This window comes from Halichondria panicea, chromosome 15, assembly GCF_963675165.1.
Source record: "Halichondria panicea chromosome 15, odHalPani1.1, whole genome shotgun sequence".
Lineage (NCBI taxonomy): Eukaryota > Metazoa > Porifera > Demospongiae > Suberitida > Halichondriidae > Halichondria > Halichondria panicea.
Window position 1 is genome coordinate 1,097,485 of NC_087391.1, and position 26,983 is coordinate 1,124,467.

At 41.8% G+C, this 26,983-nt stretch overlaps 8 protein-coding genes and 1 long non-coding RNA gene across 12 annotated transcripts in view; 2 read left to right on the forward strand and 7 right to left on the reverse strand.

The window, feature by feature from the left end:
• The window catches only part of LOC135348804 (variant-specific surface protein VSP4A1-like), a 39,232-nt gene extending 24,461 nt beyond the window's left edge, over positions 1 to 14,771 (reverse strand). Inside the window, exon 1 of the mRNA XM_064547157.1 lies at positions 14,371 to 14,771. Within this exon, the coding sequence (XP_064403227.1) occupies positions 14,371 to 14,463 (93 nt within the window). The 5' untranslated portion in view covers positions 14,464 to 14,771. The remainder of the gene's footprint in view (positions 1 to 14,370) is intronic.
• The window catches only part of LOC135348794 (protein O-mannosyl-transferase 2-like), an 81,492-nt gene that overhangs the window by 31,499 nt on the left and 23,010 nt on the right, over positions 1 to 26,983 (forward strand). The window contains exons 1-6 of one of the 2 annotated variants that reach the window (XM_064547138.1): positions 9,525 to 9,931; positions 10,124 to 10,208; positions 10,705 to 10,809; positions 11,092 to 11,309; positions 11,373 to 11,438; positions 11,638 to 11,731. The exons of the other annotated variant lie outside the window; for it this stretch is intronic. Of the exons in view, the coding sequence (XP_064403208.1) occupies positions 9,699 to 9,931; positions 10,124 to 10,208; positions 10,705 to 10,809; positions 11,092 to 11,309; positions 11,373 to 11,438; positions 11,638 to 11,731 (801 nt within the window). The 5' untranslated portion in view covers positions 9,525 to 9,698. Of the gene's footprint in view, positions 1 to 9,524; positions 9,932 to 10,123; positions 10,209 to 10,704; positions 10,810 to 11,091; positions 11,310 to 11,372; positions 11,439 to 11,637; positions 11,732 to 26,983 lie in introns of those variants that run through there. 2 annotated transcript variants of the gene reach the window in all.
• Positions 307 to 2,743, reverse strand: LOC135348899 (delta-like protein D). 2 transcript variants are annotated; one of them, XM_064547281.1, is made up of 4 exons: positions 2,602 to 2,743; positions 1,251 to 2,548; positions 893 to 1,027; positions 307 to 739 (listed from the first exon to the last, which is right to left on the reverse strand). In XM_064547281.1, exons 2-4 carry the CDS (start codon positions 1,957 to 1,959, stop codon positions 561 to 563), a joined length of 1,023 nt encoding a protein of 340 aa, XP_064403351.1. In that variant the 5' UTR covers positions 1,960 to 2,548; positions 2,602 to 2,743; the 3' UTR covers positions 307 to 560. The 2 variants fall into 2 exon arrangements, with proteins under 2 accessions (XP_064403351.1, XP_064403353.1); XM_064547283.1 differs by having other exon boundaries at positions 1,251 to 2,743.
• LOC135348824 (multiple epidermal growth factor-like domains protein 10) lies at positions 3,295 to 6,052 on the reverse strand. The gene is made up of 5 exons (XM_064547182.1): positions 5,970 to 6,052; positions 5,509 to 5,922; positions 4,555 to 5,461; positions 3,715 to 3,858; positions 3,295 to 3,572 (listed from the first exon to the last, which is right to left on the reverse strand). The coding sequence occupies exons 1-5, from the start codon at positions 6,006 to 6,008 to the stop codon at positions 3,391 to 3,393; spliced, it is 1,686 nt and encodes a 561-aa protein (XP_064403252.1). The 5' UTR covers positions 6,009 to 6,052; the 3' UTR covers positions 3,295 to 3,390.
• LOC135348956 (uncharacterized) lies at positions 5,641 to 7,731 on the forward strand. Its single transcript, XR_010398824.1, has 6 exons — positions 5,641 to 5,783; positions 6,383 to 6,446; positions 6,554 to 6,603; positions 6,656 to 6,734; positions 6,821 to 7,420; positions 7,580 to 7,731. It is a non-coding gene; the product is annotated as an uncharacterized LOC135348956 (long non-coding RNA).
• Positions 7,712 to 9,503, reverse strand: LOC135348928 (maleylacetoacetate isomerase-like). 2 transcript variants are annotated; one of them, XM_064547322.1, is made up of 10 exons: positions 9,399 to 9,503; positions 9,158 to 9,209; positions 9,013 to 9,080; positions 8,867 to 8,947; positions 8,728 to 8,813; positions 8,615 to 8,657; positions 8,488 to 8,566; positions 8,191 to 8,243; positions 8,092 to 8,141; positions 7,712 to 7,911 (listed from the first exon to the last, which is right to left on the reverse strand). In XM_064547322.1, exons 1-10 carry the CDS (start codon positions 9,411 to 9,413, stop codon positions 7,791 to 7,793), a joined length of 648 nt encoding a protein of 215 aa, XP_064403392.1. In that variant the 5' UTR covers positions 9,414 to 9,503; the 3' UTR covers positions 7,712 to 7,790. The 2 variants fall into 2 exon arrangements, with proteins under 2 accessions (XP_064403392.1, XP_064403393.1); XM_064547323.1 differs by having other exon boundaries at positions 7,712 to 7,915.
• On the reverse strand, positions 16,977 to 19,727 carry LOC135348798 (platelet endothelial aggregation receptor 1-like). Its single transcript, XM_064547144.1, has 5 exons — positions 19,630 to 19,727; positions 19,142 to 19,558; positions 17,823 to 19,077; positions 17,477 to 17,620; positions 16,977 to 17,279 (listed from the first exon to the last, which is right to left on the reverse strand). Exons 1-5 carry the CDS (start codon positions 19,666 to 19,668, stop codon positions 17,077 to 17,079), a joined length of 2,058 nt encoding a protein of 685 aa, XP_064403214.1. The 5' UTR covers positions 19,669 to 19,727; the 3' UTR covers positions 16,977 to 17,076.
• Positions 20,358 to 22,303, reverse strand: LOC135348854 (delta-like protein 4). The gene is made up of 5 exons (XM_064547213.1): positions 22,157 to 22,303; positions 21,706 to 22,098; positions 21,058 to 21,646; positions 20,904 to 21,002; positions 20,358 to 20,816 (listed from the first exon to the last, which is right to left on the reverse strand). Exons 1-5 carry the CDS (start codon positions 22,193 to 22,195, stop codon positions 20,497 to 20,499), a joined length of 1,440 nt encoding a protein of 479 aa, XP_064403283.1. The 5' UTR covers positions 22,196 to 22,303; the 3' UTR covers positions 20,358 to 20,496.
• On the reverse strand, positions 22,389 to 25,671 carry LOC135348839 (uncharacterized). The gene is made up of 5 exons (XM_064547197.1): positions 24,621 to 25,671; positions 24,179 to 24,571; positions 23,277 to 24,126; positions 22,951 to 23,085; positions 22,389 to 22,793 (listed from the first exon to the last, which is right to left on the reverse strand). The coding sequence occupies exons 1-5, from the start codon at positions 24,657 to 24,659 to the stop codon at positions 22,615 to 22,617; spliced, it is 1,596 nt and encodes a 531-aa protein (XP_064403267.1). The 5' UTR covers positions 24,660 to 25,671; the 3' UTR covers positions 22,389 to 22,614.

Consider the following 26,983-nt stretch of genomic DNA (forward strand, 5'->3'; position numbering starts at 1 on the left):
TGTGGTTCATGAAACTTTAAGCAGCCAATAAGGTGTGGCTCAATTAATTTTCGATCACTTAGTGGTCGAGACCATACATATTTTATGCCAACTGCTGTAGACTACACCTGTTTTTGTCATGTATACGAGAACAACGAGAGAAACTGACAACCGACAGGTGTAGGGGCATTGGGTACTAACAGGTCTTAGTAGTGATATAGCTACATATGTTAATACTCATATCCCTAGTGTTTAAATACGTGATTGTAGTACACAGTTGACTTAATTAAGGTGCTTACATTGTCTCTTTTATTGTAACAGTTAATATAACTACAATGCGATGTGTACTCATGAAATTACATAATGTGAAAATCAGGTTGATAGCCACTTGGACAATACAATTATAGTGTGCAGTTTCTGAGTTTTAACATAATGACTTAAGTAGCATAAGAAGTGTGATATATATACATACAAACACAGTACATAACATGTGCACAGTTGTGATAGTGTGTTTCAGTTACTGGTGTGTCCTCTTAAAGTATTTAGTAGCACTACGTGCATGTAGCATGTATGCAGTCATTTTAAGATATCACATAGTCATAGACAGAAGATTGTTCGTTTTCATTCTCCTCTGGCTGGTTCCCATGATCTGCTGCCTCGTTACTACACACTAGGTTCAACTCAATACCACCAGTTGTAGTCCTGCCAGGAGTGCCCACTCCATACCCTGTATTCTCTACCACCTCAATGTCCGCTGTGTCTGTGTGGGAGGGGATATTCAGTACATGTATTTGCTGTACAATTAATTCTTGCAGTATTAATGCTTATGTAGTTTACGCATCAATTAAGGGGACCAAACTCCTATGTAATTATACACGTTGTAAGTGAAAGTAGTTTGATCCCCAGGGCATACCTATGTTGAATGAGTTTTCTTTTCCTCTTGTTTTGATGTAGACCCCCAGTATAGCAATGATCATTACTAGTGTGAGTATCACAAGTAGTAGCACACCGATCACGCCTCCAGAGATGGCACTTATCTCAGATGGCACTGATAGATTTGCAGGTGTAGGGTAAGTATATCATTCATTGTGCTATCACAAACCTCCAAACGTGTTGTTGGTGTGTGCTTGTAATTTCTGGTGTGTTTGTGTACTTTTAAATAAAATTGATCATGCAGTGTATTCTTTTGAGACTAGTCCTTTAAAATGACATTTTACATTACGAAAAGTAGTATTTGAGGCAGGCCACAATATAAAATATACTTTACTCACCTAGTACGCATTCTTCTCCCGAGTAACCAGGGATACAGGTGGTGCAGTCTGTAGACATGTTCCTCCCAGTGAGACACACACTGCAGTCATAGTTACTGTCCCAACCAGGCACACAAGTGGAGCAATCTGTACTTTCATCGTAGTTATCTTTACAGGTACAATTTTTGTTTGGGTCTTTCCCGGGAGAAAGGCATGTTTGACAGAGTGTTGCTGGGTCCCCTCCTGGTAGAGCACACACACTGCAATCTGTATCAGTGAACCTGTCTGGTTGTAGGCAGAGGGAGCAGTTGGTGACTGGGTCTCTGTTGGGTAGGCAACTAGTGCAGTCCGAGGTGATATCCCAGCCTGATAGACACTGGGTGCAGTTGGTAGAGTAATTTCTGTTAGGTAGACACTGTGTGCAGTTTTTTAGTTTATCAAATAAGTTAAGACAAGCTGTGCAGTTGGTGGTTGGGTCATAGTTGGTCTGTACGCAAGTGGAGCAGTCTGTAGTAATATCCAGGTTGTAGAGGCAGTCGTTGCAAGCTACAAGAGGTGAAGGGTCAAATCTGTTTTCAGTACATGTTAGAGTGCCATTAGTTTGACATGTCGCCACTCGTGGATTGTTCTGAGGTGTGGTAGTACAGTGAGGTCCACAGAAACCAGGAGAGCATTTGACTCTGAAACTCATGGTCATGTGAGATATGTTGTGGAATCCAGTGAACGTCATCTCCTCAGTGAAGTCTGCTCCAAGTTGGAGGTTGTCCAGGTCAATCAACAGACTGTCTATTATGTTCGGGAGTCCACTATCCACGGCTTCTATAAGAAACTGAATCTGCCCCTACATGCATGCATGCATGTATATAAATAATTATAAATGGTAGGTGAATTGAACGTGAACTTACTGTCCATACAGTAAAATGTGTGCTTGAAACAGGTAGAGGATTGGGTGCTACTCCCAGTAGTGCTGTTGGACCTTGACCGAATGTTGTGCTCATTTCATTGAATGGGCAAGTGCTGGTGGACATTGTACAGTCTTTAAAGAAGTAGGGAGGGTTGTCAGCATTGGGTATGCTGGGGGGTCTTGTCTCCAGTGATGCACCGAATGGTCTGATGATCCAACGGAACCTGGTGTCACATCTCTCCTCTCCTGTGTTGTTACAGTTGCCAAATTTTAATGGTTGTTCATCACAGCACACTGGTATTGTGTCTGTAGGATGGCTTGTATTCAGAGGTCTCTGACATTCAGCACACAGTCCGGTTGGGTTGGTGTAGTTGATCAACTTGACTGTCAGTATGAACTCACTTGTTACTGCTCCCTGTGTATACATGTACATATACAATTGTTCTTTACCGTAAAATATTCACTTACAAAGAGACTCAGAAGAATAAGTGCTAGTAACTTTTCCATATATGTAGCTTGTTAGTTTCTCACACGCTATTATATATAAATGTGTCAGTATAATAGTGATACCATTTATACTATAAGTGTGAAGGATCAGGCTCGTACTCCATGTATATATAACTCAGTTGCTTACGTTGTCTCTTTCATTGTTGACATAAACTTCAATGCACTGCATGTATGTATCAAGATTCCATGCACTGTTGACTGTATTCATTAAAATAGAGCCATAAGTCTTATGATAGCTGTCAAGTTGTGTTTGCTATGTAAGTTCCTGCATGAGTTTTGGTTGGGTTTGTGTAGTTGATGAAATTCACTGACAGCATGCACACACCTATATATATCAATATGCACCTATATATATCGATATATAGTTACGCTACACTTTTGCGTGGGCTTTTACATAGGTGAAAGACAACTCACTGATGTGTAATGTGCACATATATATACAGATGTTCTAGCTCCAAAGCAGTACAACGTAATCTTCATGCCAGTCCTATATATAGCTATACATGCGTAGTACACTCAGTGACACCTCTTACTAATCATGTGATATCACCAACCACTCTATATAGTTGGATTCAAAACTGCTGCTTATGATTCAGTTACAGCTTGTTTGTACAATGTCTAATATAGATGTACGTGCAGTAATGTTGTGTATTTGTAATTAAAGTGCATAGTTGGTATTTCAGTTACTGCACACGGTGTGTCCTCAAAGAGCAATATAAAACAACTTATATAGTTACTATGCAGTCGTTTTTAAGATATGTAGGAATAGACAGAAGATTGTTCATCAATTTTGTCTTCGTTTTGCTCAGTCTGTTTGCCGGAGTCTGCTGCTACATCACTATACCCTAGGTCCAGCTCAATACCACCAGTTGTAGTCCTGCCAGGAGTGCCCACTCCATACCCTGTATTCTCTACCACCTCAATGGCTGTTTCTGTGTGGGTGGATATTTAGTACGTTGAGTTTTCCATTTCATTATTGCCTGAATTTCTCTTATGCCATGTAAATTGTATATATAATATACATGTTGTAAGTGAAAGTATAGTTTGCTTATTAATTGGTGCCCCATGGTATACCTATGTCCAATGAGTTCTCTTTTCCTCTTGTTTTGATATATACCCCCAGTATAGCAATGATCATTACTAGTGTGAGTATCACGAGCAGTAGCACACCAATCACACCTCCAGAGGTGGCACTTATCTCAGATGGCACTGACAGATCTGCAAGTGTATAAATAGCATAGCACATTATTATTTATTTTGTGATTGTGTGTACTCTGGAAAGTATGCATAATTATACCTATGAGAGGTGAATAGTGCCAAAAGAAAACGAATTTGCTGTGTTAGGAGGCGGCGGTGTTTACTTGGTGGCGGCAAAAATGAATATAGATGAGGTTAGAACCACTTGACCTTAGCTAATAGAGAAATAGACCTTAGCTAATAGAGAAACAGAGGGTGCTCCTGTGCTAGCCTCGAGACCATTCGCAGCCTGATATCAGGTCAGCGCTAGAGCAACTGTCTGTACTGGTGATAACTTTAATTAGTTAAAGGTCAAGTGGTCCAACATTATCTTATTCAATATATTCGAGGTTAAGCCGCCTCCACCAAGTAAACAACCGCCGTAATCTCGAGGTTAAGCCGCCGCCACCGTAGATTGAGTCAACAAACGCCTCCGCCACATTCGAAGTTAAGCCACCGCCAGCAAGTAAACACCCGCCTCCTAAAAACATCCTCCTTTTGGCACTACTCACCCCTCATATATACCGTATGTCCAAATTGTGATCAGTGTTTTCTAACTTTCATTGAGACTATAATTTTGTATGACTCTAAAATGGTAATCTTTATGATGGCTTATAACAATATGAAAGCCTCTTATTTGAGGTAGGCCACAATTTGAGCATACATCATGGTACTCACCTAGTAGGCACTCTTCTCCCGAGTAACCAGGGATACAGGTGGTGCAGTCTGTGGACATGTTCCTCCCAGTGAGACACACACTGCAGTCATAGTTACTGTCCCAACCAGGCACACAAGTGGAGCAATCTGTACTTTCATCATAGTTGTCTTTACAGGTACAATTGTTGTTCGGGTCTCTCCCAGAAGAAAGGCATGTTTGACAGAGTGTTGCTGGGTCCCCTCCTGATAGAACACACACACTGCAGTCTGTATCAGTGAACCTGTCTGGTTGTAGGCAGAGGGAGCAGTTGGTGACTGGATCTCTGTTGGGTAGGCAACTAGTACAGTCTGAGGTGATGTCCCAGCTTGGTAGGCACTGAGTGCAGTTGGTAGAGGGATCTCTGTTGGGTAGGCACTGGGTGCAGTTGGTAGAGGGATCTCTGTTGGGTAGGCACTGGGTGCAGTTTGTTAGTTTATCATAAAATTCCAACAAACATGATGTACAGCCATTGAGAGGATTGAAAGTAGAGTCCAAGCATGAAGCACAGTTTGTGTTTGGGTCATACATGTAGCTTGTGTCACAGGCTGTGCAATTAGTGGTTGTGTCCAGGTTGTAGAGGCAGTCGTTGCAGGCTACAAGAGGTGAAGGGTCTAATCGATTATCAGTACATGTTAGAGTGCCATTAGCTCGACATTCGGCCACTCGTGGATTGTTCTGAGGTGTGGTGGTACAGTGAGGTCCACAGAAACCAGGAGAGCACTCGACTCTAAAACTCATGGTCATGTGAGATATGTTGTGGAATCCAGTGAACGTCATCTCCTCTGTGAAGTCTGCTCCAAGTTGGAGGTTGTCCAGGTCAATCAACAGACTGTCTATTATGTTCGGGAGTCCACTATCCAATGCTTCTATGAAGAACTGAATTTGCCCCTATATAAAATATTTAAAAATGGTAGGTGAATTGAACGTGAACTTACTGTCCACACAATAGAATCTGTTTTTGAAACACGTAAAGGATTGTCTGTTACTCCCAGTAGTGCTGTTGGACCTTGACCGAATGTTGTGCTCATTTCACTGAATGGGCAAGTGCTGGGGGACATTGTACAGTCTGTGAAGAAGTAGGGAGGGTTGGCAGCATTGGGTATACTGGGGGGTCTTGCCTCCAGTGATGCACCGAATGGTCTGATGGTCCAACGGAACCTGGTGTCACATCTCTCCTCTCCTGTGTTGTCACAGTTGCCAGATTTGAAAGGTAGTTCATCACAGCACACTGGTATTGTGTTTGTAGGATAGCTTGTATTCAGCGGTCTCTGACATTCAGCACACAGTCCGCTTGGGTTGGTGTAGTTTACCAAGTTGACTGTCAGTATGAACTCACTTGTTACTGCTCCCTGTGTATACATAATTATATACATACAGCCGTAAAATATTCACTTACAAAGAGACTCAGAAGAATAAGTGCTAGTAACTTTTCCATAGCTAGCTTGTTAGATTCTCGCACGCTATTGTTAAGTGTGTCAGTAGTGGTGATAGCATTTATATACTAGTTTATGCTCGTACCCCATTTGTATGTATAACTTGTTGACTTAAATTGCCCTCTTTCATTGTTGACATAAACTGCAATGCACTGAATGTTTTTGTGCCAAAGTCTATGGTAGCTGTCTGCATGTGTTTGCTAGTGTGTATTATTATGTAGTTTCCTTGAGTTCTGATCATATGCTGCATGATTATTATAAAAATGTAATACAAACACAAATCACAACAAACTTAGTTACACATTCAGATTGTAGTTTCTGTACATATATAGGTCTTCTCTATTCTCCTGCTCTCTGGCTCTCTTTTTCCTTACAGCTCAGTGCTATCCCCGTTCAATTCTTTCCTGAGCTCTACCACTCCTCTGCTGTCTCCATAGGTGGTATGGGTCTCGCTCCATTTTTGTCCAGCTCATAGTCTTCTGCATGCATGCATGTGTACAGTGATGTAATACATAGCCTGAAAGCTTCACTTACTGTGTTTTATCAGGTCAGGTCGATATCCAGTAATATTGCTGGTGGGATCCCCAGCCGATACAGGTAAGATTTAATTTTATGTTTGCTAAATTAAGCTACCACGTTATAATCTTAGAATCTGAAAGTGCTAAGGTATGTTGGAGATAAAAAGAAATCTGAGTGGGGCAAGCACTGGATCACCAAAGGATTTGACAGTGAGTTCAGTTTTAATACAGTCATTATGATTGTGTATGCGTAGTAATGATCGATAAACCTGTTTCTTAATCACATTTACGTACAGGTTTGGAGCTGGTGCTTCAGAATACGGCTGGGAAGTATTGTGTGGGGGATGAGGTGAGTGTTTACAATGGCCACTTTACCTTTGCTCTCTTGGCAGGGTCTCCGTGGGGAACAAGGTACGGTGGACCCCTCGTCTCATCAAGGTACTCGATAATGGCCAGCTGGGTGGGTGAGGGGATGAATGTGAGTGATAGTAATAAATGAGCAGTTAACGTACAGACTCTGTGAGGACTAGTCCGTCTATCTCCAAGGTAAGTACCACACACTGAGGGTTCAAAGCTTTGTACGAGTCTGTAAACTGTCAAAAAAGTCTCATAATTAACATAAATCATAATTACTAATTACCTGCTGTCCACCATCTTTCACCAGATGAACAGCCTTGTACTCGTACTCTATACCTTTTAGCGCAAGAGCTGCACTGAACAAGATAACATTGAAACAGGGGCCGTGGGCTTGACCATGTCTAGGGGGTGGACCAGTAATTATTAGGTAGCTAGACTGTTAACCCTCTCACCAAATCTCACTCTCCAGGAGCAGGAGCTGGGGTCAAACAAGTGGAGGATGGGCTGGAGAGGGGTGAACGGGTGCATGTAGGGTCTATGTACGTCAGACCATGCTAGTACATGAATGTGTGTTTACTATTGACTGATCATGAGCATTTATAGTTCTTACTAGATTCTAGTTGTAAACTATTGATACATTCATTATACCCTGATAGTTTAAGCGGCCATCTTCTATGTCTCTCACACCTTCCTTGCAGTGTCACTGTGGATTTCAAGAGGTGTTCCAAGGATCTCTAACCTATCTTTAGAGCTTTATTGCTGACTCAATGAACAATCATGATCACGATTAGTTTCCTTACATTCTTGATTTTGTTCACAATTGACTCACATTCACAACATCACAACATATTAAAACCTTAAAATGTCAAAAATAATAATATATGGACAGTCAGTATAGTCAGTCACTAGTTATGTCTTTGGAGGTGTGTCCGGCTGGTTGTCAGGGTGTGACTTGTGATAGGCCTCCAGAGTCTCCAAGGCAGAGCACACTCTAGTGATGGTCGGGTACACACTCATCTCAACTTTGAATCTAGCTAGGGGAGGGGGGGGGGGTGAGGTGAAAAGGATAAAATAAAAGGTTGTGTAAAGCAGCTAGCAGATACTATTCATAGATGGTAGCAATTGAAATATTGGAGCTATAGCTATAGATCTACATCGATCACTATAGAATCCAAGTGCAAGGAATATTGAATTTCGTGTACATAATTACCTGTTAGCATTGTAGAGCTGTGGTACTAGACAGAGGTCAGCCATCGTCACCTGAGAGAGGTGCTACATGTAGTCGTTGGTTACTAATATACAGACTCACCTCATCCCCCACACAGTACTTCCCTGCCGTTTTCTGAAGCACCAGCTCCAAACCTGTGAAAATGATGAACACTACTTTAGAAAGAAATCCTACTACACAGAAATAGTATAGCGTATGGTATAACCTATCACAACCAAATACACAAGCTGCAACTGTTCCTAGAAATTGCTTAACCAGTATTACATTATAGCGAGGTGAGACGACAAAGTTACAAAAAGGACTACAAGGACCTTTTGAAATAAGAGCAAACCATTTATCAACATGCAAGCAATTGTATACATTAGAGAACCACCATACTGTCAAATCCTTTGGTGATCCAGTGCTTGCCCCACTCAAATTTCTTTTCATCCCCAACATACTTGAGCACCCTCAGGTTCTGAAATTGCAAATCCAATATAAACAGCAGGAGCAGATTATTTTACACCTGTATTGGCTGAATCCCAGCAGCAATGTTGTTGGATATCGACCTGACATGAGAAATGAATATCGATCATTAAATAATGTAAGACAACAGTATACATTCCAATGAATGGTCACCTCACCCGTGCTCTCTTGGCAGGGTCTCCGTGGGGAACGAGGTACGGTGGGCCTCTCGTCTCATCAAGGTACTCGATAATGGCCAGCTGGGTGGGTGAGGGGATGAACGTGATATAGTATAAATGAGCAGTTAACGTACAGACTCTGTGAGGACTAGTCCGTCTATCTCCAAGGTAGGCACCACACACTGAGGGTTCAAAGCTTTGTAGGAGTCTGCAAACTGAACGATAATGAAAAATCAACAAACACAGACGTCTAAATTTGTTTGGATGATCGTAAACACACCTGTTGTCCGCCATCTTGTACCAGATGAACAGGTTTGTACTCGTACTCGATACCTTTCAGTGCAAGAGCTGCAAGCGCAAGAAGACGTACACAAATATCAATGGACGACTGAGTTAATTAGCAACGAATATACTACGGATCTCACCAAATCTCACTCTCCAGGAGCAGGAGCTTCTGTAGTAAGAGTGGAGGATGGGCTGCATGAGGGGGTGGGGTGCATGAGGTTGCTGTCAAAGACAGAGGATATATTCTACAGTGCAGTCATAGATACTATAAGTAATTTATAATATCTATGATGCAGTGTTGGCCTGGGTGGATGAGGCGTGCCAAAGGTAGCTGTGGGTTCCTAGCTTATGGATGAACTTGGTTTTTACTTGTTAACTCACAGTTTCAGCTGCCATCTCTTCAGAAGTGCCTAGGCGCCTCTCAACAGCAAAAGGGTCTTGTTCAAGTTATGAAATGTTTGCTCCTTACGTTGTAATAAAAAAAAATTGGGTTTCAGATTGTGTGCGGCTAGTCAACGAGACGGGCTAAAGTAGCCACATGGCTGTAAATAGACCCTGCCACACCTCTGTTTTCTGATCAGAAAGATAACTGAAAGTCATTTAGAGACCATCTATCAAGTCAAGCTTCAACACAGCCACAACCTCATACAAATCATTACCTACCCCCTAGCAACCATCTCTATGGCATCCCCTGAAGAGAGAGAGCCTCAGAGTGAAGACTATCACTCGAACTCGGATTCCCCTGTTACCAAGACTCCGGACCTGGGAGTACCGTCTTCCTCACATTACTGTGGTCGTCTCTATAGCTCTCCATTAAATGACTCAGATGTGGCCTACTATGTTGGACTGGCTGTCATCACTCTGGCGTCCATAGCAACTAGACTGTATAAAATAGACGAGCCGTACCATGTAGCGTAAGTCACCCTCACAATAAGTATTTGGAATTTGTTGATTGATATTCAGCTAGGCTGTGTAGAAAGGTTGTATTACTCAATTGAGACTATAGAATATTCCACAATGATTATATACCAGTAATGGTTCTGTATGGTTTATGGTTTGGTGATATATTTTCCACACACTTTCCACACACTTTCCACACACTTTAGGTGGGATGAGACCCACTTTGGTAAGCACGCCAGCTGGTACATTCAAGGAAGGTTCTTCTTTGATGTCCACCCTCCACTGGGAAAGGTGAGCCATGGTTTGCTTAGGGTAGTGGTGTGTGGAGCTTGTTGTAAATAGATGATTACGACAGGAAATGCCAATGATACTTTCATGATCAAGGTGATACTTTACCCATACATGTCTCCCCCTCTGAATCAACTGTCTGTCTGTACATGCTGTATGTATGCACAATTAGTGGCTTAACTCTTGTGAGAAGAATGTTACAGTACTGACAATTCCGTTCCCACATAATTTTATTATGAATATTCAAGTCTTGTTGCTGCTACACTTTCATAGTTTATCGTATGTAGCCCATAATTGTTTTTAATTCCTCTTGCTTGTAATTCTCACGCAATAGCTGGTCATAGTTATTGTAATGTGCCACTGCTATACTACATTGCCATAGCTACTACTGTATGTACTTTCTGGGCCAAACAGATTATGTAGTAATAATTATGTCTTTTTGTTGGCCTTACACTACACAACCAATCTTTACTCTTGCCCCCCTCTCCCCCACCACCAGTTGATTATAGCGGTAGCTGGAGTGCTCACTGGCTACAACGGTTCCTTTGAGTTTGAGGAGCCAGGGCAGCAGTACAAGGACACTCCTTACGTCGGCATGAGAGTGGTACGTGCATACACTCTGTGTACAGCATTAGAGCGTGTTTGAAACTATCTCTGAATATTGGTTTCACTGGTATGTTACTAGTTAGAGGCCGAGTATTTATAATACTCTCGTAGATTAGGTGATAACAAGGTGTGGGTGTAATCACTGCCGTAGGTTGAGTTTGGAATGTTGTAATCGTATATACCTATATTTATGTACATTTCTAAGTGATGTGTACGTAAGCATTGATCATAATACCTAAGTCTTCATAGTCACCACCGTATTTGTACTCCCCCTGTGCAGGCGTGTGCTGTGTTGGGCCTCCTAGTAGTGCCCCTAGGCTATCTCACAGTCTGGGAGCTGGTCCGCTCGACCACAGCTGCTCTATTGGCCGGTGTCATGCTTCTCTGTGAAACGGGCACTCTAGTACTCTCACAGTACATACTTTTAGACCCTCCATTGATCTTCTTTATCATGGCCGCCTCTTTCTGTACGGCAAGATTTATCAACTGTAGAAACGAGTGAGTCACTCTCTCTATCCTCTGTGCTAATTATTGACTGCTTGTCTTCTCTTGCTACTACAGACCATTTGATATGGAGTGGTGGTACTGGCTGTCACTCTCAGGGATGTTCATAGGATGTGCCTTCAGGTGAGCCCCGGTTCTTTTGCCTTAATTATTCATTGACCCTTTTTATGCATAAACTTTTAGGGAGAACCTTTTTGTTCATGTAAACATATGCTACACACTGATATTTTTTGTCTAAAGCTAGCCTTTCTTCCTTCTTTACGGCCTGTAATCAAGGCTAGTCCATTGTATTGTTTGTAATACTCCTTTTTCTCTGTTCTAGTGTAAAGTGGGTGGGGCTGTTTGTGATTGCTCTGGTTGGCCTGACGACACTCAAGGACCTCTGGGACCTCTGGGGAGACCTCACCCTTACAATGGTGAGTGGGTGCATGTCACTATCGTAGGAAGTCTAATGAATTTAGAGCGCCACAAATAGAACTGAGGAGGTTATGACTTCATGAGCTTTAGTTGATGCTTCATTTAAAGTGCCGGCCTCATATAAATTATAGGGGAAAATTGTTGATCACTGATTCTTATATGCCAAATCGAAGATGTTGAAGGTACTGGGGCAACAGTGTGATTATTAAAACTATTCTAGAATGGCGCCTTTATTATCAGTGTAAAAAGAGTGACCCGGCCATATTAAGTTTTGGTTTGGTACTGTATTGAGCGTAGTGCAGTGGCTGTAAGAAAGAGATGGCCTGCTAACCTGAAACACATGCTACGGAGACTTTGAGGGCTTATTTAACTTAGCTGCATTATAGAGGGTTAGTTAAGCCTCGGTTTGTCTCGTTTAGTCTTCTCGTTTTTTTGCTGCCTTCTATTTGTGTTTTGACTACTACTATGTGAGAAAATTAAGGCCTGAGAACGAGGCTAGTAGACCCCCAGTATAGTCAATATAGATTAAATCACTGGTAATAAAACAGTAAACATGTTTATTCTTGTTTCTGTATACATAAAGCTCTAAGTTGTTTGATAGTTTCACACTTGAATATAATCGTATTCCGGTTGCTGCTCATTTCTTGTTGGGCCCAGACCATCGTTCTTATAGTAGCCAGCTTCAATATTGGTTGCACTGTGCACAGGGTTCTGATTCATTTCAATGGGTGTGTCCACAGTCTCGTACTGGTGGGTGTGGTTAGCTTCAGTGTTCTTCCCGTAGACTATGTTAGCACGTGTTTGTATGGCTTCAAGGTCCGTAGTTGGTGTTTCAGTTGCACTCATACTGTACACGGGATTTTGATTCATTTCCATAACTTCTGTAACTTCTTGATCTGTATGGAGTTAAACCTATAGTGGTCAGACTAGTATACCGTATAGCGGGTATATTTTGAGGGTATAAATTTTCGCGGATGGACCATTACAAAGGATTTCGCGGATTTTATTTTCGTGGTCTGAGTTCCAGCCTTTTGGCGCATGCGCACATCAACATGCAGCTGTACCTCCACACCGTTAGCCTCGAATTCATAATACTGAACACGCCTACTATTATAAATTTTCGTGGGTATAAATTTTCGCGGTACAGGCTCAATCCGCGAAAACCGCGAACATTTATACCCTCGAAATATACCTGCTATACAGTATGTGATCATAGTTTGAGCAGTGATATATGTATATATATACTCGTGTATTTTTTTGGGTCAATGACAATTTCTGAAGCCATTATGTAGCAAGTGCATAGCTAGTGCATGTGTCTAGTGCTTCACCTGTAGTAGTAGCAGTACTGATGTCATGGTTACCACTCTTTCTGATACGGACTGTAAGTAGGATGAGGAGCACGGCCATTACTAGAATGATGAGCAGCAAAACTCCACCCACTCCTCCAGCGATACCACCCACCACTCCCACACTTAGTGAAGAGTCTGTAGTAGAAATAAGTACACTCTGTGTAGACTATAGTATTGTATAGCACTCACCAGGTTCACAGTTACTGCCAGTGAATCCAGACAGACAGGTGGTACATCTTGTGGATATGTTTCGTCCAGATAAACACACTGTACAGTCACTGCTGCTATCATATCCAGGCAGACAAGTAGAGCAGCTGGAGCTGAGATCACGATTACTTATGCATTCAGAGCAATTTATGTTAGGGTCAAAGTTAGTGGCCAAGCATGTTTGACAGAGTGTTGTTGGGTCTCCTCCTGGTAGAGCACACACACTGCAGTCTGTATCAGTGAACCTATCTGGTTGTAGGCAGAGGGAGCAGTTGGTGACTGGGTCTCTGTTGGGTAGGCAACTAGTACAGTCCAAGGTGATGTCCCAGCCTGGTAGACACTGGGTGCAGTTGGTAGAGGGATCTCTGTTGGGTAGACACTGAGTGCAGTCGGTAGAGGGATCTCTGTTGGGTAGGCACTGGATGCAATTTGTTAGTGTAGCAAATACGTTAAGACAGGCTGTGCAGTTAGTAGTTGGGTCATAGTTGGTCTGTACACAAGTGGAGCAGTCTGTAGTAATATCCAGGTTGTAGAGGCAGTCGCTGCAGGCTACAAGAGGTGAAGGGTCTAATCGGTTATCAGTACATGTTAGAGTGCCATCAGCTTGACATGTTGCCACTCGTGGATTGTTCTGAGGTGTGGTGGTACAGTCAGGTCCACAGAAACCAGGAGAGCACTCGACTCTGAAACTCATGGTCATGTCGAATATGTTGTGGTATCCAGTGAACGTCATCTCCTCTGTGAAGTCCGCTCCAAGTTGGAGGTTGCCCAGGTTAATCAACAGACTGTCTATTATGTTTGGGAGTCTAGTATCAATGGCTTCAATGAAGAACTGAATTTGTCCCTGTATACAACATATATTGCATGTATAGTGGGAAATTTTCGTGAGGTGCACAATTTCGCTTTTTTAGGGCAGAGCAGTTATCAAAACTGGCGTTAACTCCCATGCACGGATATTTCACATGCAAAGCTATTGGTGAGTGTGGTTTCCAAATACTGAAAATTTGCACCTGCGAAAATTTCCCATTTACGGTATTAGTTAAAAACGTGTAATTTGATAGGTGAAATGAAAATCAACTTACTGTCCAGAAAGGAAAATTTGTTTTTGAAACAAGTAGAGGATTGGGTGTTACTCCCAGTAGTGCTGTTAGACCTTGACCGAATGCTGTGCTCATTTCACTGAATGGCAAGTACTTGGGGATATTGAACAGTCTGTGAAGAAGTAGGGAGGGTTGGCAGCATTTTGTGTAGTGACAGGTCTTGTCTCCAGTGATGCACCGAATAGTCTGATGGTCCAACGGAACCTGGTGTCACATCTCTCCTCTCCTGTGTTGTCACAGTTGATGTTTCTGAGTGGTAGATCATCACAGCACACTGGTACTAGCAGGTCAGCACTTGTCACACTACTCAGTGAAACAGCACATTCAGCACACAGTCCGGTTGGGTTGGTGTAGTTGACCAAGTTGACTGTCAGTATGAACTCAGCTTTCACCTGTATAGCCAGTGTTGACTAACAGTGAATTATGATAGTTATAGAGGTGCATGCATATATACCTATAGTGCACATCCTCAAATATAGTTCATGCAGGTAGAGAAGACTCTATACACTAATATGCTGTTCGTATATAACTCACCGATGGGAAACTTGTACACACACAGACTGCCAAACTCCAAAGTAGTACAACCTTAGCCTTCATGTTGAGCTGTGTTGAGTTGAACTTTCAGGAATGTTAATAATTATGTGACATCACTAACCAGAAAATGTGTGTAACTAGTGTTCAAGCTGGCGCTGTGCTAATGCCTCTCGCCATGTTTTTGCTTTCGCTCACAAGTATTAGAAAGGTTAATAATTTGCAATAATTATGATTTCAAATTGACAGAATAGGTGTTAGCAATTGATTAAACACAGTAACGAATAATATAAATTGAGTAATTATCAGAAAAGGTTGGTTTGTGGCTTACCTGGACATCAACAAAGCTGATTCTCTGCAAAATGGATTCTCTTACACGTGGTATTAAGCGCGCATGCGCATTAGATCTACATCCAGGAATAGGGGTGTGTCTGAAGTTCAATCAATAATGGCTACTAAAATAGCTAGCTTCTTTAGCAGCTCTTTCTAACTCTTGTTGCCAACAAAAAGCTAGCGCTTAAGTGCAAGGCTAACTCATAAGTTGAATAGAAAGTTTGTGCGAACAGATGATGCTATGAAAGATTCTGAAGAGACTGCAACAGCCTTCAATGTGAGTCAAACTAGCCATAACTCGAGAAAGAAGCTTTAGTTTGCTAATCCACGAATCAAAATCCAAGAGAACGTGGCTAGAAGCCTATAGAAGCTATTAGTTTTCGTCGCATTGTAACCGTTGAGCAGTTATAGCTGGAATACACACACACACAGACAGACAGACAGACACACACACACACAGTCAGCTTTACCGTATCCCTCGTGCGGCTACGCCTCGAGGCATAATAAGATAGTGTCTAAAGTAGGGTTTCAAATTTTGTTGCATGTTTTTCTGCACAAGTGATAGGAATGCGATCACATGCACGTACAGACAAAAACGATCACGGTAGTGCTAGAAATTAATGCGTGATACTAACTAATGCTATTTATGCCTTTGAGGCCTACAATCCTCATTGAAATCGCGGCATCAGGAAATAAGATAATTGCATCGCATAACATTTTTGCCTTATTTTATGCTTGCATAATTATACCGTATAATGCGAATTTTCAAGGCACTTATATTTCGTGGAATGGTCTCTAAAAGCATGTCGGTGCACAATGTTCGTGGAATGACTGCTTACCGGAAGCCATGCCTTTAATCCTTTGTACGTTATAGCAGATAATGTTAAAGAACAATTTTCGTGGATTTAATTCCCATGAAATCAGCGAAAATTTCGCACTATACGGTAATATATTTCCATGCAGCACTTACGATATATCATGACATAAAAAGTGGTGTAGTGTAATACGGGTAAATAAATGACACAAGATCAGTAATGACTGACTAGCTATATTCATTTTATATGTCCAGGCAATTTCTATTTCGCTATTAGCTTGTCTGTCCAATGTAATTATAATCTGTCAGATGGTGGTGGCTAATTAACCTCCACTGACCAGTATTGACATGTGGTTGTGATTGGCCCATTAGTGTGTGTTTACTATAGTCGCATCATGCATAATAGTCAGCTATTTTCAGCATTGGTAGTATTATAGTGTTATTATAGTTGCCTGTATACTGAATGGCCGATCATCACAGCACTGATACTAATTGCATGGTCAGCACTTGTCACTTGGTTCAATGTAGTCTCACATTCAGCACACAGTCCAGTTGGGTTGGTATATAAAGTTGACCGTTAGTAAAATCAGCTCTCACCTGTATTATATAGCAGGGTTTCATACAGAGGGGGGGGCCCTGGGATTTCCCACCCCCAGCCAAAATTCCCCCCCCCCCCTAGAAATCTGAAAAATTATGATGTCATAATAACAAAATGTATGGCTTTTCTCCTTAAAATGTCTACAATCTCAATAATCGAACTAGACTCGTAAATTTTATGGTTTAAAGCACACAAAAAACCCAAATTGCACCTCAGATAACCATTCCTCAAAAATTTTCCCGGGGAGGACCCCCAGACCCCCCTCAATTAAACGTTTTCCCATCTGTATGAAACCCTGTGTAGTCATTATTTTAACTGTACAGTTATTGGTAAATGTTATTATCGCATGGTAAACAGATGAGGTGCTTATAGTGCGTGTGTTCTTTCTAGTGCATGCATAGTATTGTCATTTTCAAGGTATTACGTAGTCATACACTAAAGATTGTTCATAAGGGTCTCCATTTTGCTCAGTTTGGTTGCCATGGTCTGCTGCTATGTTACTGTACACTAGATTAGGCTTCAGCTCAATACCACCAGTTGTGGTGCGCTGTCTCGTGTCAGGAGTGCCCGGTCTCACCCCATACACTGTATTCTCTACCACCTCAATGGCTGGATCTGTGTGGGAGGGGATATTCAGTACATGTATTGTATACACTAGCTTACACATCAATTGCTGACTTTACTGTACAGTAGTCACTGAATTGTGCCATGTACGTAAGTAGTTTATACATCTACAATGTATATAGGGAAGTGATTTCTTGTGGTGTTAATTAACAGTAGTTTGCTAATTAATTAACGTCAGGCCGGCATACCTATGTCAAATGAGTTTTCTTTTCCTCTTGTTTTGATGTAGACCCCCAGTATAGCAATGGTCATCACTAGTGTGAGTATCACAAACAGTAGCACACCGATCACGCCTCCAGAGGTGGCATTTATCTCAGATGGCACTGACAGATCTGCAATTAAGTGTATATAGCATAAAATTATACAGTAATACATGTATTCATCGTGTTAGCTTAAACCTCCAAAAGTGTTGTTTTGTTTGCTTGTAATTGTTTGTTGTGTTAGACTAAGCCTCTATATATATATAGGTTAGATCGCATTAATACAAAAGCTTTCTTTTGTTTGAGGCAGGCCACAATTTAACAGTATACTCGCCTAGTCTGCATTCTTCTCCCGAGTAACCAGGGATACAGGTGGTGCAGTCTGTGGACATGTTCCTCCCAGTGAGACATACACTGCAGTCATAGTTACTGTCCCAACCAGGCACACAAGTGGAGCAATCTGTACTTTCATCGTAGTTATATTTACATGTACAATTGTTGTTCGGGTCTTTCCAGTGAGAAAGGCATGTTTGACAGAGTGCTGCTGGGTCCCCTCCCAGTAGAGCACACACACTGCAGTCTGTATCAGTGAACCTGTCTGGTTGTAGGCAGAGGGAGCAGTTGGTGACTGGGTCTCTGTTGGGTAGGCAACTAATACAGTCTGAGGTAATGTCCCAGCCTGGTAAACACTGGGTGCAGTTGGTAGAGGGATCTCTGTTAGGTAGACACTGGGTGCAGTTGGTAGAGGGATCTCTGTTGGGTAGACACTGGGTGCAGTTGGTAGAGGAATCTCTGTTGGGTAGGCACTGGGTGCAACTGGTAGAGGAATCTCTGTTGGATAGGCAACTAGTACAGTCCGATGTGATGTCCCAACCTGGTAGACACTGGATGCAGTTGGTAGAGGGATCTCTGTTCTGTAGACACTGGGTGCAGTTAGTAGAGGGATCTCTGTTGGGTAGGCACTGGGTGCAGTCGGTAGAGGGATCTCTGTTGGGTAGACACTGGGTGCAGTCGGTAGAGGGATCTCTGTTGGGTAGACACTGGGTGCAGTTGGTAGAGGGATCTCTGTTGGGTAGGCACTGAGTGCAGTTGGTAGAGGGATCTCTGTTGGGTAGGCACTGAGTGCAGTTTGTCTGTAGGTCGTAGAAGTCCAACAAACAGAATGTACAGTCTTCAAGACAGTTGAAGTTTGTGTCCATACATGATGTACAGTTGGTAGTTGGGTCATAGTTGGCATCCAAACAGGTAGAACAGCCTGTAGTAATATCCAGGTTGTAGAGGCAGTCGTTGCAGGCTACAAGAGGTGAAGGGTCTAATCGGTTGTCAGTACACGTTAGAGTGCCATCAGCTTGACATGTTGCCACTCGTGGATTGTTCTGAGGTGTTGTGGTACAGTCAGGTCCACAGAAACCAGGAGAGCACTCGACTCTAAAACTCGTGGTCATGTGAGATATGCTGTGGTATCCAGTGAACGTCATCTCCTCTGTGAAGTCTGCTCCAAGTTGGAGGTTGTCCAGGTCAATCAACAGACTGTCTATTATGTTCGGGAGTCCACTATCAATGGCTTCTATAAAGAACTGTAACCGTCCCTATATATAGAAGCAGGTAAAAAAATGTCAAAAACACACACCACGAAGAAAAATGAGAACTTACCGTCCACACAGTAAAATTTGTTTTTGAAACAGGTAGAGGATTGGGTGTTATTCCCAGTAGTGCTGTTGGACTTTGACTGAATGTTATGCTCATTTCACTGAATGGGCAAGTGCTGGGGGACATTAAACAGTCTGTGAAGAAGTAGGGAGGGTTGTCAGCATTGGGTACACTAACAGGTCTTGTCTCCAGTGATGCACCGAATGGTCTGATGGTCCAACGGAACCTGGTGTCACATCTCTCCTCTCCTGTGTTGTTACAGTTAGTGTTTGTGAGTGGTCGATCATCACAGCACACTGGTACTAGCTGGTCAGCACTTGCCACACTACTCAGTGGAGCAGCACATTCAGCACATAGTCCGGTTGGGTTGGTGTAGTTTACCAAGTTGACTGTCAGTATGAACTCACTTGTTACTGCTCCCTGTGCATGTATATATACACACACATATACAATAATCATATTACGTAATGAAGGGTAAAAACATCACTCACGAAGAGACTCAGAAGAACAAATGCTAGTAACTTTTCCATATCTGTATACTAGTTGGACAATTGCAGGTCATGGGAGCTATTATGGTTTTGATTGTAGGTGTGTCAGTACTGCATCTGGCTATGAATAGACATACATATTCATGCCTCTGTATCCCATGTGTATACATTCATTAGTTGACATATAGGTTGAAGTTGTTTTATATGTGAATCTTGTAGCATTAGCTATCTATGCACTAAGACCCAGGGCCTAAACTAACTCTTGGAACTTAACAGTTTGTTAATAAATACCCATGCAGGGCATGCTATGTCGAATAAACATGTATGTAGCTGTTTTGATGTGTATACCCCAGCATATATAATAGTAATGATCATTACCATATAGTAATCACAGTGGCAATAATATTATACATGTACAAGTGCTTTTGTCTGTTACATAACTAAGCTGTTTCTTTCAGTACACTTTGCATGACTACATAATCAGTTCTGGTCGCTGCTCATTTCGTGTTGGGCCCAGATCCTCACCCTTGTATATATACATGAATAGACATACATTCATGCCTCTGTATCCCATGTGTATACATATTAGTTGACATAGTTGTTTTATATGTGAATCTTGTAACATTAGCTATCTATGCACTAAGGCCTAAGACCTGAACTAACTCTTGTATGGTCAGTTTGCAATTTAACTAATAATGCCCCAGGGAATGCATATATTCTGTGTTGAATAAACCTCCTATATATATGCATGTAGCTGTTTTGATGTGTATACCCCAGCATAATTATATATAGCAATGATCATTACCATAGTAATCACAATGGATTATATAGTACAGTATAATTATACAAGTGCTTTTGTCTGTTACATAACTAAGCTGTTTCTTTCGGTACACTTTGCATGACTACATAGTCGGGTTCTGGTTGCTGCTCATTTCGTGTTGGGTCCAGATCCTCACCCTCATATATATGGTAATCATTTTCAACAATGGTAGTAGGAGGGGTTGCAATGCACACAGGCTCATAATGTTGGGTGTGGTTAGCTTCAGTGTTCACTTCGTTGAGTGTGTTTGTGCGTAACTGCATGACTTCATAGCTCATGGTTAGTGTTTCAGTGACTTCAGTGACTTCGACTGTGTTCTTACTGTACCCAAGATTTCGACTCATTTCTATGACTTCTGGAACTGTTTTATCTGCATGGATTTTTTAAAGCTAGTTAGACTAATATATACATGTGATTATATACGCGTAGCCTAAGCAGTGTTATAGTCACAGCTTACTTTTCCTGACTGTGAAAGCCATTAATAGGATGATGAGCAGGAAAGCTCCACCCACTCCTCCAGCGACACTACCCACCAGTGCTAAATCGAGTGAAGATTCTGTAATAGAAATAAGTACATTTCATGGTTGACTATAGTATTGTATAGCACTCACCAGGTTCACAGTTACTGCCAGTGAATCCAGGCAGACAGGTGGTACATCTTGTGGATATGTTTCGTCCAAACAGACAAGACGTGCAGTTGGTAGTTAGATCGTAGTTATCCACACACCTAGTACAGCTTGTGGTAGGCTCAAAGTTGTCATAGCAAGTTAGAGTGCCATTAGCTTGACATTCGGCCACTCGTGGATTGTTCTGAGATGTGGTGGTACAGTCAGGTCCACAGAAACCAGGAAGACAGGCTGTGCAATTGGAGACTGGGTCATAGTTGTAGAGGCAGTCGCGGCAGGCTACAGGAGGTGAAGGGTCTAATCGGTTGTCAGTACATGTTAGAGTGCCATCAGTTTGACATGTCGCCACTCGTGGATTGTTCTGAGGTGTGGTAGTACAGTGAGGTCCACAGAAACCAGGAGAGCATTTGACTCTGAAACTCATGATCATGTGAGATACGTTGTAGAATCCAGTGAATGTCATCTCCTCTGTTAAGTCTGCTCCAAGTTGGAGGTTGTCCAGGTTAATCAACAGACTGTCTATTATGTTCGGGAGTCCACTGTCCACAGCTTCTATATGGAACTGAATCCGCCCCTATATAGGAGCAGATAAAAATGTTATAAACCACTCTATGAAATAAAACATGGACTTACTGTCCATGGATTTTTGCTTGAAACAGGTAGAGGATTGGGTGTTACTCCCAGTAGTGCTGCTGGACCTTGACCGAATGTTGTGCTCATTTCACTGAGTGGGCAAGTGCTGGGGGACATTGCACAGTCTGTGAAGAAGTACCCCATACTGGGTCTTGTCTCCAATGATGCACCGAATGGTCTGATGGTCCAACGGAACCTGGTGTCACATCTCCCCTCTCCTGTGTTGTCACAGTTGATATTTGTGAATGGTAGATCATCACAGCACACTGGTGGTGGTAGCTTGTCAGCACTTGCTACATCACTCAGTGGAACAGCACATTCAGCACACAGTCCGGTTGGGTTGGTGTAGTTGACCAAGTTGACTGTCAGTATGAACTCACTTGTTACTGCTCCCTGCATGTATATACAAACATATACAATTATAGTCATTCTTTAAATTTAGTTCACTCACGAAGAGACTCAGAAGAACAAGTGCTAGTAACTTTTCCATAGCTATAGCCTGTTATACAACACTCACATGCATGCCATGCGAGCTATTGTTTTAATTTTAGATACATGTGGCAGTAGTGATCGATATAGCTACATATGGACCTGTTAGTACTCGTATCCCTATAGTGTTTAAATACGTGATGGTAGTACTCAGTTGACTTAAGGAGCTTACATTGTCTCTTTCATTGTTAAGATAACCACAATGCGATGTGTACTCATGAAATTACATAATGCGAAAATCAAGTTTCAATGATAGCCACTTGGACAATACAATTATAGTGTACATTTCCTGAGATTTTAACACTATTACATAAGAGTGTACGTGATATATATACAAACACAGTTATGTAACATGTGCATGGTTGTGATAGTGTATTTTAGTTACTGTTCTCTGAAAGTATAATAAGTATTAGAGTCATTTTAATTAGATATCACATAGTCATAAACAGAAGATTGTTCGTCTTCATAATTTTTCTCATTTTGGTTGCCATGATCTGCTGCCTTGTCACTATACACTAACTCAATGCCACCGGCTGTAGTCCTGCCAGGAGTGCCCACTCCATACCCTGTATTCTCTACCACCTCAATGTCCGCTGTGTCTGTGTGGGAGGGGATTTTCAGTACATGTATTTGATAGTTTGCTGTAAGATTAATTCTTACAGTATTAATGCCATGTAGTTTACGCATAAAAGTGACCAAACTCTTGTGTAATCATACATTTTAAGTGAAAGTATAGTTTGATGCCCCAGGGCGTACCTATGTTGAATGTGTTTTCTTTTCCTCTTGTTTTGATGTAGACCCCCAGTATGGCAATGGTCATCACTAGTGCGAGTATCACAAACAGTAGCACACCGATCACGCCTCCAAAGGTGGCAGATGACACTGACAGATCTGCAATTGTATATGGCATAGTTATATAGTATTCATTGTGCTATCACAAACCTACAATATAGTGTTGGGTGTGTTTGCTTGTAATTTCTTGTTGTTAGTGTACTTTTAATGTATATATAATTCTTAATTGTGGCCAGTTTCTTTTGTAGACTAAGCCTCTAAAATAAGACACTATACATTACGGTGCTCACCTAGTATGCACTCTTCTCCCGAGTAACCAGGGATACAGGTGGTGCATTTGGTGGAGATGTTCCTCCCAGTGAGACACACACTGCAGTCATAGTTACTATCCCAACCAGGCACACAAGTGGAGCAATCTGTACTTTTATCGTAGTTATCTTTACATTCGTTCGGGTCTTTCCCGGGAGAAAGGCATGTTTGACAGAGTGTTGCTGGGTCCCCTCCTGGTAGAGCACACACACTGCAGTCTGTATCAGTGAACCTGTTTGGTTGTAGACAGAGGGAGCAGTTAGTGATTGGGTCTCTGTTGGGTAGGCAACTAGTACAGTCCAAGGTGATGTCCCAGCCTGGTAGACACTGAGTGCAGTTGGTAGAGGGATCTCTGTTGGGTAGGCACTGGATGCAGTTGGTAGAGGGGTCTCTGTTGAGTAGACACTGGGTGTAGTTTGTTAGTGTATCAAATAAGTTAAAACAGGCTGTGCAGTTGATGGTTGGGTCATAGTTGGTCTGTACGCAAGTGGAGCAGCCAGTAGTAATATCCCGGCTGTAGAGGCAGTCGTTGCAGGCTACAAGAGGTGAAGGGTCTAATCGGTTATCAGTACATGTTAGAGTGCCATCAGCTTGACATGTCGCCACTCGTGGATTGTTCTGAGGTGTTGTGGTACAGTCAGGTCCACAGAAACCGGGAGAGCACTCGACTCTGAAACTCATGGTCATGTGAGATATGTTGTGGAATCCAGTGAACGTCATCTCCTCTGTGAAGTCTGCTCCAAGTTGGAGGTTGTCCAGGTCAATCAACAGACTGTCTATTATGTTCGGTAGTCCACTATCAACGGCTGCTATGAAGAACTGAATCCGCCCCTATAGAAGGCAGGTAAAATCAAACCACTCCATGAAAAAAACATTAACTTACTGTCCATGCATTAAAAGTTGTGCTTGAAACAGGTAGAGGATTGAGTGTTACCCCCAGTAGTGCTGTTGGACCTTGACCGAATGTTGTGCTCATTTCATTGAATAGGCAAGTGCTGGGGGACATTGTACAGTCTGTGAAGCTGTACCCCATACTGGGTCTTGTCTCTTGTGATGCACCAAATAGTCTGATGGTCCAACGGAACCTGGTGTCACATCTCTCCTCTCCTGTGTTGTCACAGTTGCCAGATTTGAATGGTAGTTCATCACAGCACACTGGTATTGTGTCTGTAGGATGGCTTGTATTCAGCGGTCTCTGACATTCAGCACACAGTCCGGTTGGGTTGGTGTAGTTAACCAAGTTGACTGTCAGTATGAACTCACTTGTTACTGTTCCCTGTGTACACATACACATAAATGCATTTTACAGTAAAATATTCACTTACGAAGAGACTCAGAAGAATAAGTGCTAGTAACTTTTCCATAGCTATAGCTATAGTCAGACTATACTGATATGATTTTGGGTGTGTGTTTTTTTATAGTGGTGTTTCAGTTGCATGCATTTCTATAATTATAGTAAATTTAAGACATGCATAATTATTCATGTGCTTGTATATCCCATGCATGCATGTGTATAACTCAGTTGACTTTCATTGTCTCTTTCATTGTTGACATAAACTGCAATGCACTGTATTGAGCCATAAGTTTTTTGATAGCTTTCTGTGTTTGATAGTGTGTATATAATAAGTTCCTGCATGAGTTCTGATCACATACTGCATGATCATTATAAGTTGCGTAATAACGTAATATACAAGCTTTTGTTGCCCAGTGAGTGGGCAGATCAAAGCAATCCAGTGCTCTGTATATATGGCATGTTGCATCACTACCATAGCAACCATATATTGCATGCACTGCATTATATGGCATAATGCACTGGGATTATAATTATGCACTTGCACTGTGTGTAAATGCAGAGAAAGAAATCTACTTATGGGACTTTTTTTTAGTGATCATGCACAGCTCCGACTGGAAGAGACTTGGCACATCCAAATGTTCGCTGGTTAGTAGTCCCATAGCCACCTATTGGGGTGTGTGCAGTTATTTAGAATCTATCTCGTTTTGTTCGTGCATTATAAGTACTTTTAGCTGACAATTATTGACGTTTGACGAAATTCGGTAGCTTACTGTACTCGCCTAGTCTGCACTCTTCTCCCGAGTAACCATGGATACAGGTGGTGCAGTCTGTGGACATGTTCCTCCCAGTGAGACACACACTGCAGTCATAATGAAAGCACCGCGGGTGCATGCTGATGCCTCGGTGGAGGTGCCAAAGCTACATAACATAAAGCTACTAATAGCGTTTATACACACATTATATCATTATTATCATGAATATTAATGTTGATGAACATTTTTGCATTGATTAATTTTGCTGCATGCAGGCAGAATCCAGACTCAAAGAGTGGGTAATGATCGACCATGATTGTTGTTAAAAACGATTGATACCAAAACCTAATGCCAAATTAATGGCTGCATAAGTAGAGCTTTGCAGCTCTCTTCTCACTCTTGCAGCTACCAATAGCTAGCTAGCTTTCTAGTGCAGAGCTATACCTACTATATAAGTAGAGTATATAGCAACACTCCATAGACAAGTTTTGCTACGCACTCTTCTGAAAAGGCTGCAATGGGATTCTAAGTAGGTATAACTCGAGAACGAAGCATTATTTGCAAATCCACAAATTAAACAAGTGAACATGACTAGAAGCCTATAGAAACTCTTACTTGCACTCGATTGATCATTGAGCAGCTGTAGCAGTCTACACAGACACACAGACACACAAACACACTACCGTATACCTCGCTTGCGCATGTGCACCGAGGCATAATTACTGTCCCAACCAATCTGTACTTTTATCGTAGTTTTCTTTGCTGGTACACATACACACATGCATATACAACAGTCATTCTTTACAGGTAAGTATTCACTTACGAAGAGACTCAGAAGAAAAGATGTTAGTCCATATAACTAGCCAGATTCTTACAGATGTCACGGGGGCTATATATACTGCTTTGATTTGGGTGTGTCAGTATCTAGTATAGTGCATGTTCAGTATAGAGATTATGAATATAGATAATTATTCATGTGCTTATATCCCAGCTCGACTCATGTGGGCACACCAACAGCTGATTTGTTCACTGCTTGTACTCTATGTCCAGTAGTGAGTTCATGCATGTATATAACTCAGTTGACTTTGAAGTGCTTATTATTATATATAATTATTTTCTCTTTCATGTTGATTTAAACTGCAATGCAGAGTCTCTAATATGATATCATTTTAACTCTGTGTTTGCTATAGTGTGCAGTTCTTCAGTTCTATATAGTCAGTCGCATAAGAATATACTGTAAAAAACACAGTTCACCACAAGCTTAGATATTCACACTCAGATTGTAGTTTCTGCATGTATACCGTATAGCGGGAAATTTTCGCGGGTGCACATTTTCGCTGTTTGACTGGAGAGCCCCATTCGCATTTCAATGCCAGGAAACCACACGCACTAATAGCTTTGCATGTGAAATACTTGTGCGTGGGAGTTTTAATTTTCACATCAACTGCGCTGCCCTTGAAAAATGCGAAATTGTGTACCTCATGAACATTTTTTAAGTATATTATTTCTTCACATTTGGCTGGCTTGCATGATCGTGGTCACATTTCTCAATACAGTATTGACGTTCAGCACACAGTCTGGTTGGGTTGGTGTAGTTGATGAAATTCACTGACAGCATGCACACACCTATAAATATGTATCA

Bases quoted from the DNA above. Each gene is read 5' to 3' on its own strand.
- LOC135348824 (XM_064547182.1), bottom strand. From the start codon at position 6,008: ATGGAAAAGTTACTAGCACTTATTCTTCTGAGTCTCTTT. The intron at 5,923-5,969 runs GTAAGTGAATAT...ATGTATACACAG, and splicing joins TTATTCTTCTGAGTCTCTTT to GGAGCAGTAACAAGTGAGTT. The intron at 3,573-3,714 runs GTATACCATGGG...CCACCCACACAG, and splicing joins AGAGAACTCATTGGACATAG to AAACAGCCATTGAGGTGGTA.
- LOC135348854 (XM_064547213.1), bottom strand. From the start codon at position 22,195: ATGGAAAAGTTACTAGCACTTGTTCTTCTGAGTCTCTTC. The intron at 21,647-21,705 runs GTAAGTCCATGT...GCTCCTATATAG, and splicing joins CAAGCAAAAATCCATGGACA to GGGCGGATTCAGTTCCATAT. The intron at 20,817-20,903 runs GTAAGCTGTGAC...AAATCCATGCAG, and splicing joins GGCTTTCACAGTCAGGAAAA to ATAAAACAGTTCCAGAAGTC.
- LOC135348839 (XM_064547197.1), bottom strand. From the start codon at position 24,659: ATGGAAAAGTTACTAGCACTTATTCTTCTGAGTCTCTTC. The intron at 24,572-24,620 runs GTAAGTGAATAT...ATGTGTACACAG, and splicing joins TTATTCTTCTGAGTCTCTTC to GGAACAGTAACAAGTGAGTT. The intron at 24,127-24,178 runs GTAAGTTAATGT...TGCCTTCTATAG, and splicing joins CAACTTTTAATGCATGGACA to GGGCGGATTCAGTTCTTCAT.
- LOC135348928 (XM_064547322.1), bottom strand. The intron at 9,081-9,157 runs GTGAGATCCGTA...TTGCGCTTGCAG, and splicing joins CTCCTGGAGAGTGAGATTTG to CTCTTGCACTGAAAGGTATC. The intron at 8,142-8,190 runs GTGAGTCTGTAT...CACCTCTCTCAG, and splicing joins AGTACTGTGTGGGGGATGAG to GTGACGATGGCTGACCTCTG.
- LOC135348899 (XM_064547281.1), bottom strand. From the start codon at position 1,959: ATGACGTTCACTGGATTCCACAACATATCTCACATGACCATGAGTTTC. The intron at 1,028-1,250 runs GTGAGTAAAGTA...CAAATCTATCAG, and splicing joins GGGAGAAGAATGCGTACTAG to TGCCATCTGAGATAAGTGCC. The intron at 740-892 runs GTATGCCCTGGG...CCTCCCACACAG, and splicing joins AGAAAACTCATTCAACATAG to ACACAGCGGACATTGAGGTG.
- LOC135348798 (XM_064547144.1), bottom strand. From the start codon at position 19,668: ATGGAAAAGTTACTAGCATTTGTTCTTCTGAGTCTCTTC. The intron at 19,078-19,141 runs GTAAGTTCTCAT...TTCTATATATAG, and splicing joins CAAATTTTACTGTGTGGACG to GGACGGTTACAGTTCTTTAT. The intron at 17,621-17,822 runs GCGAGTATACTG...ACTTAATTGCAG, and splicing joins GGGAGAAGAATGCAGACTAG to ATCTGTCAGTGCCATCTGAG.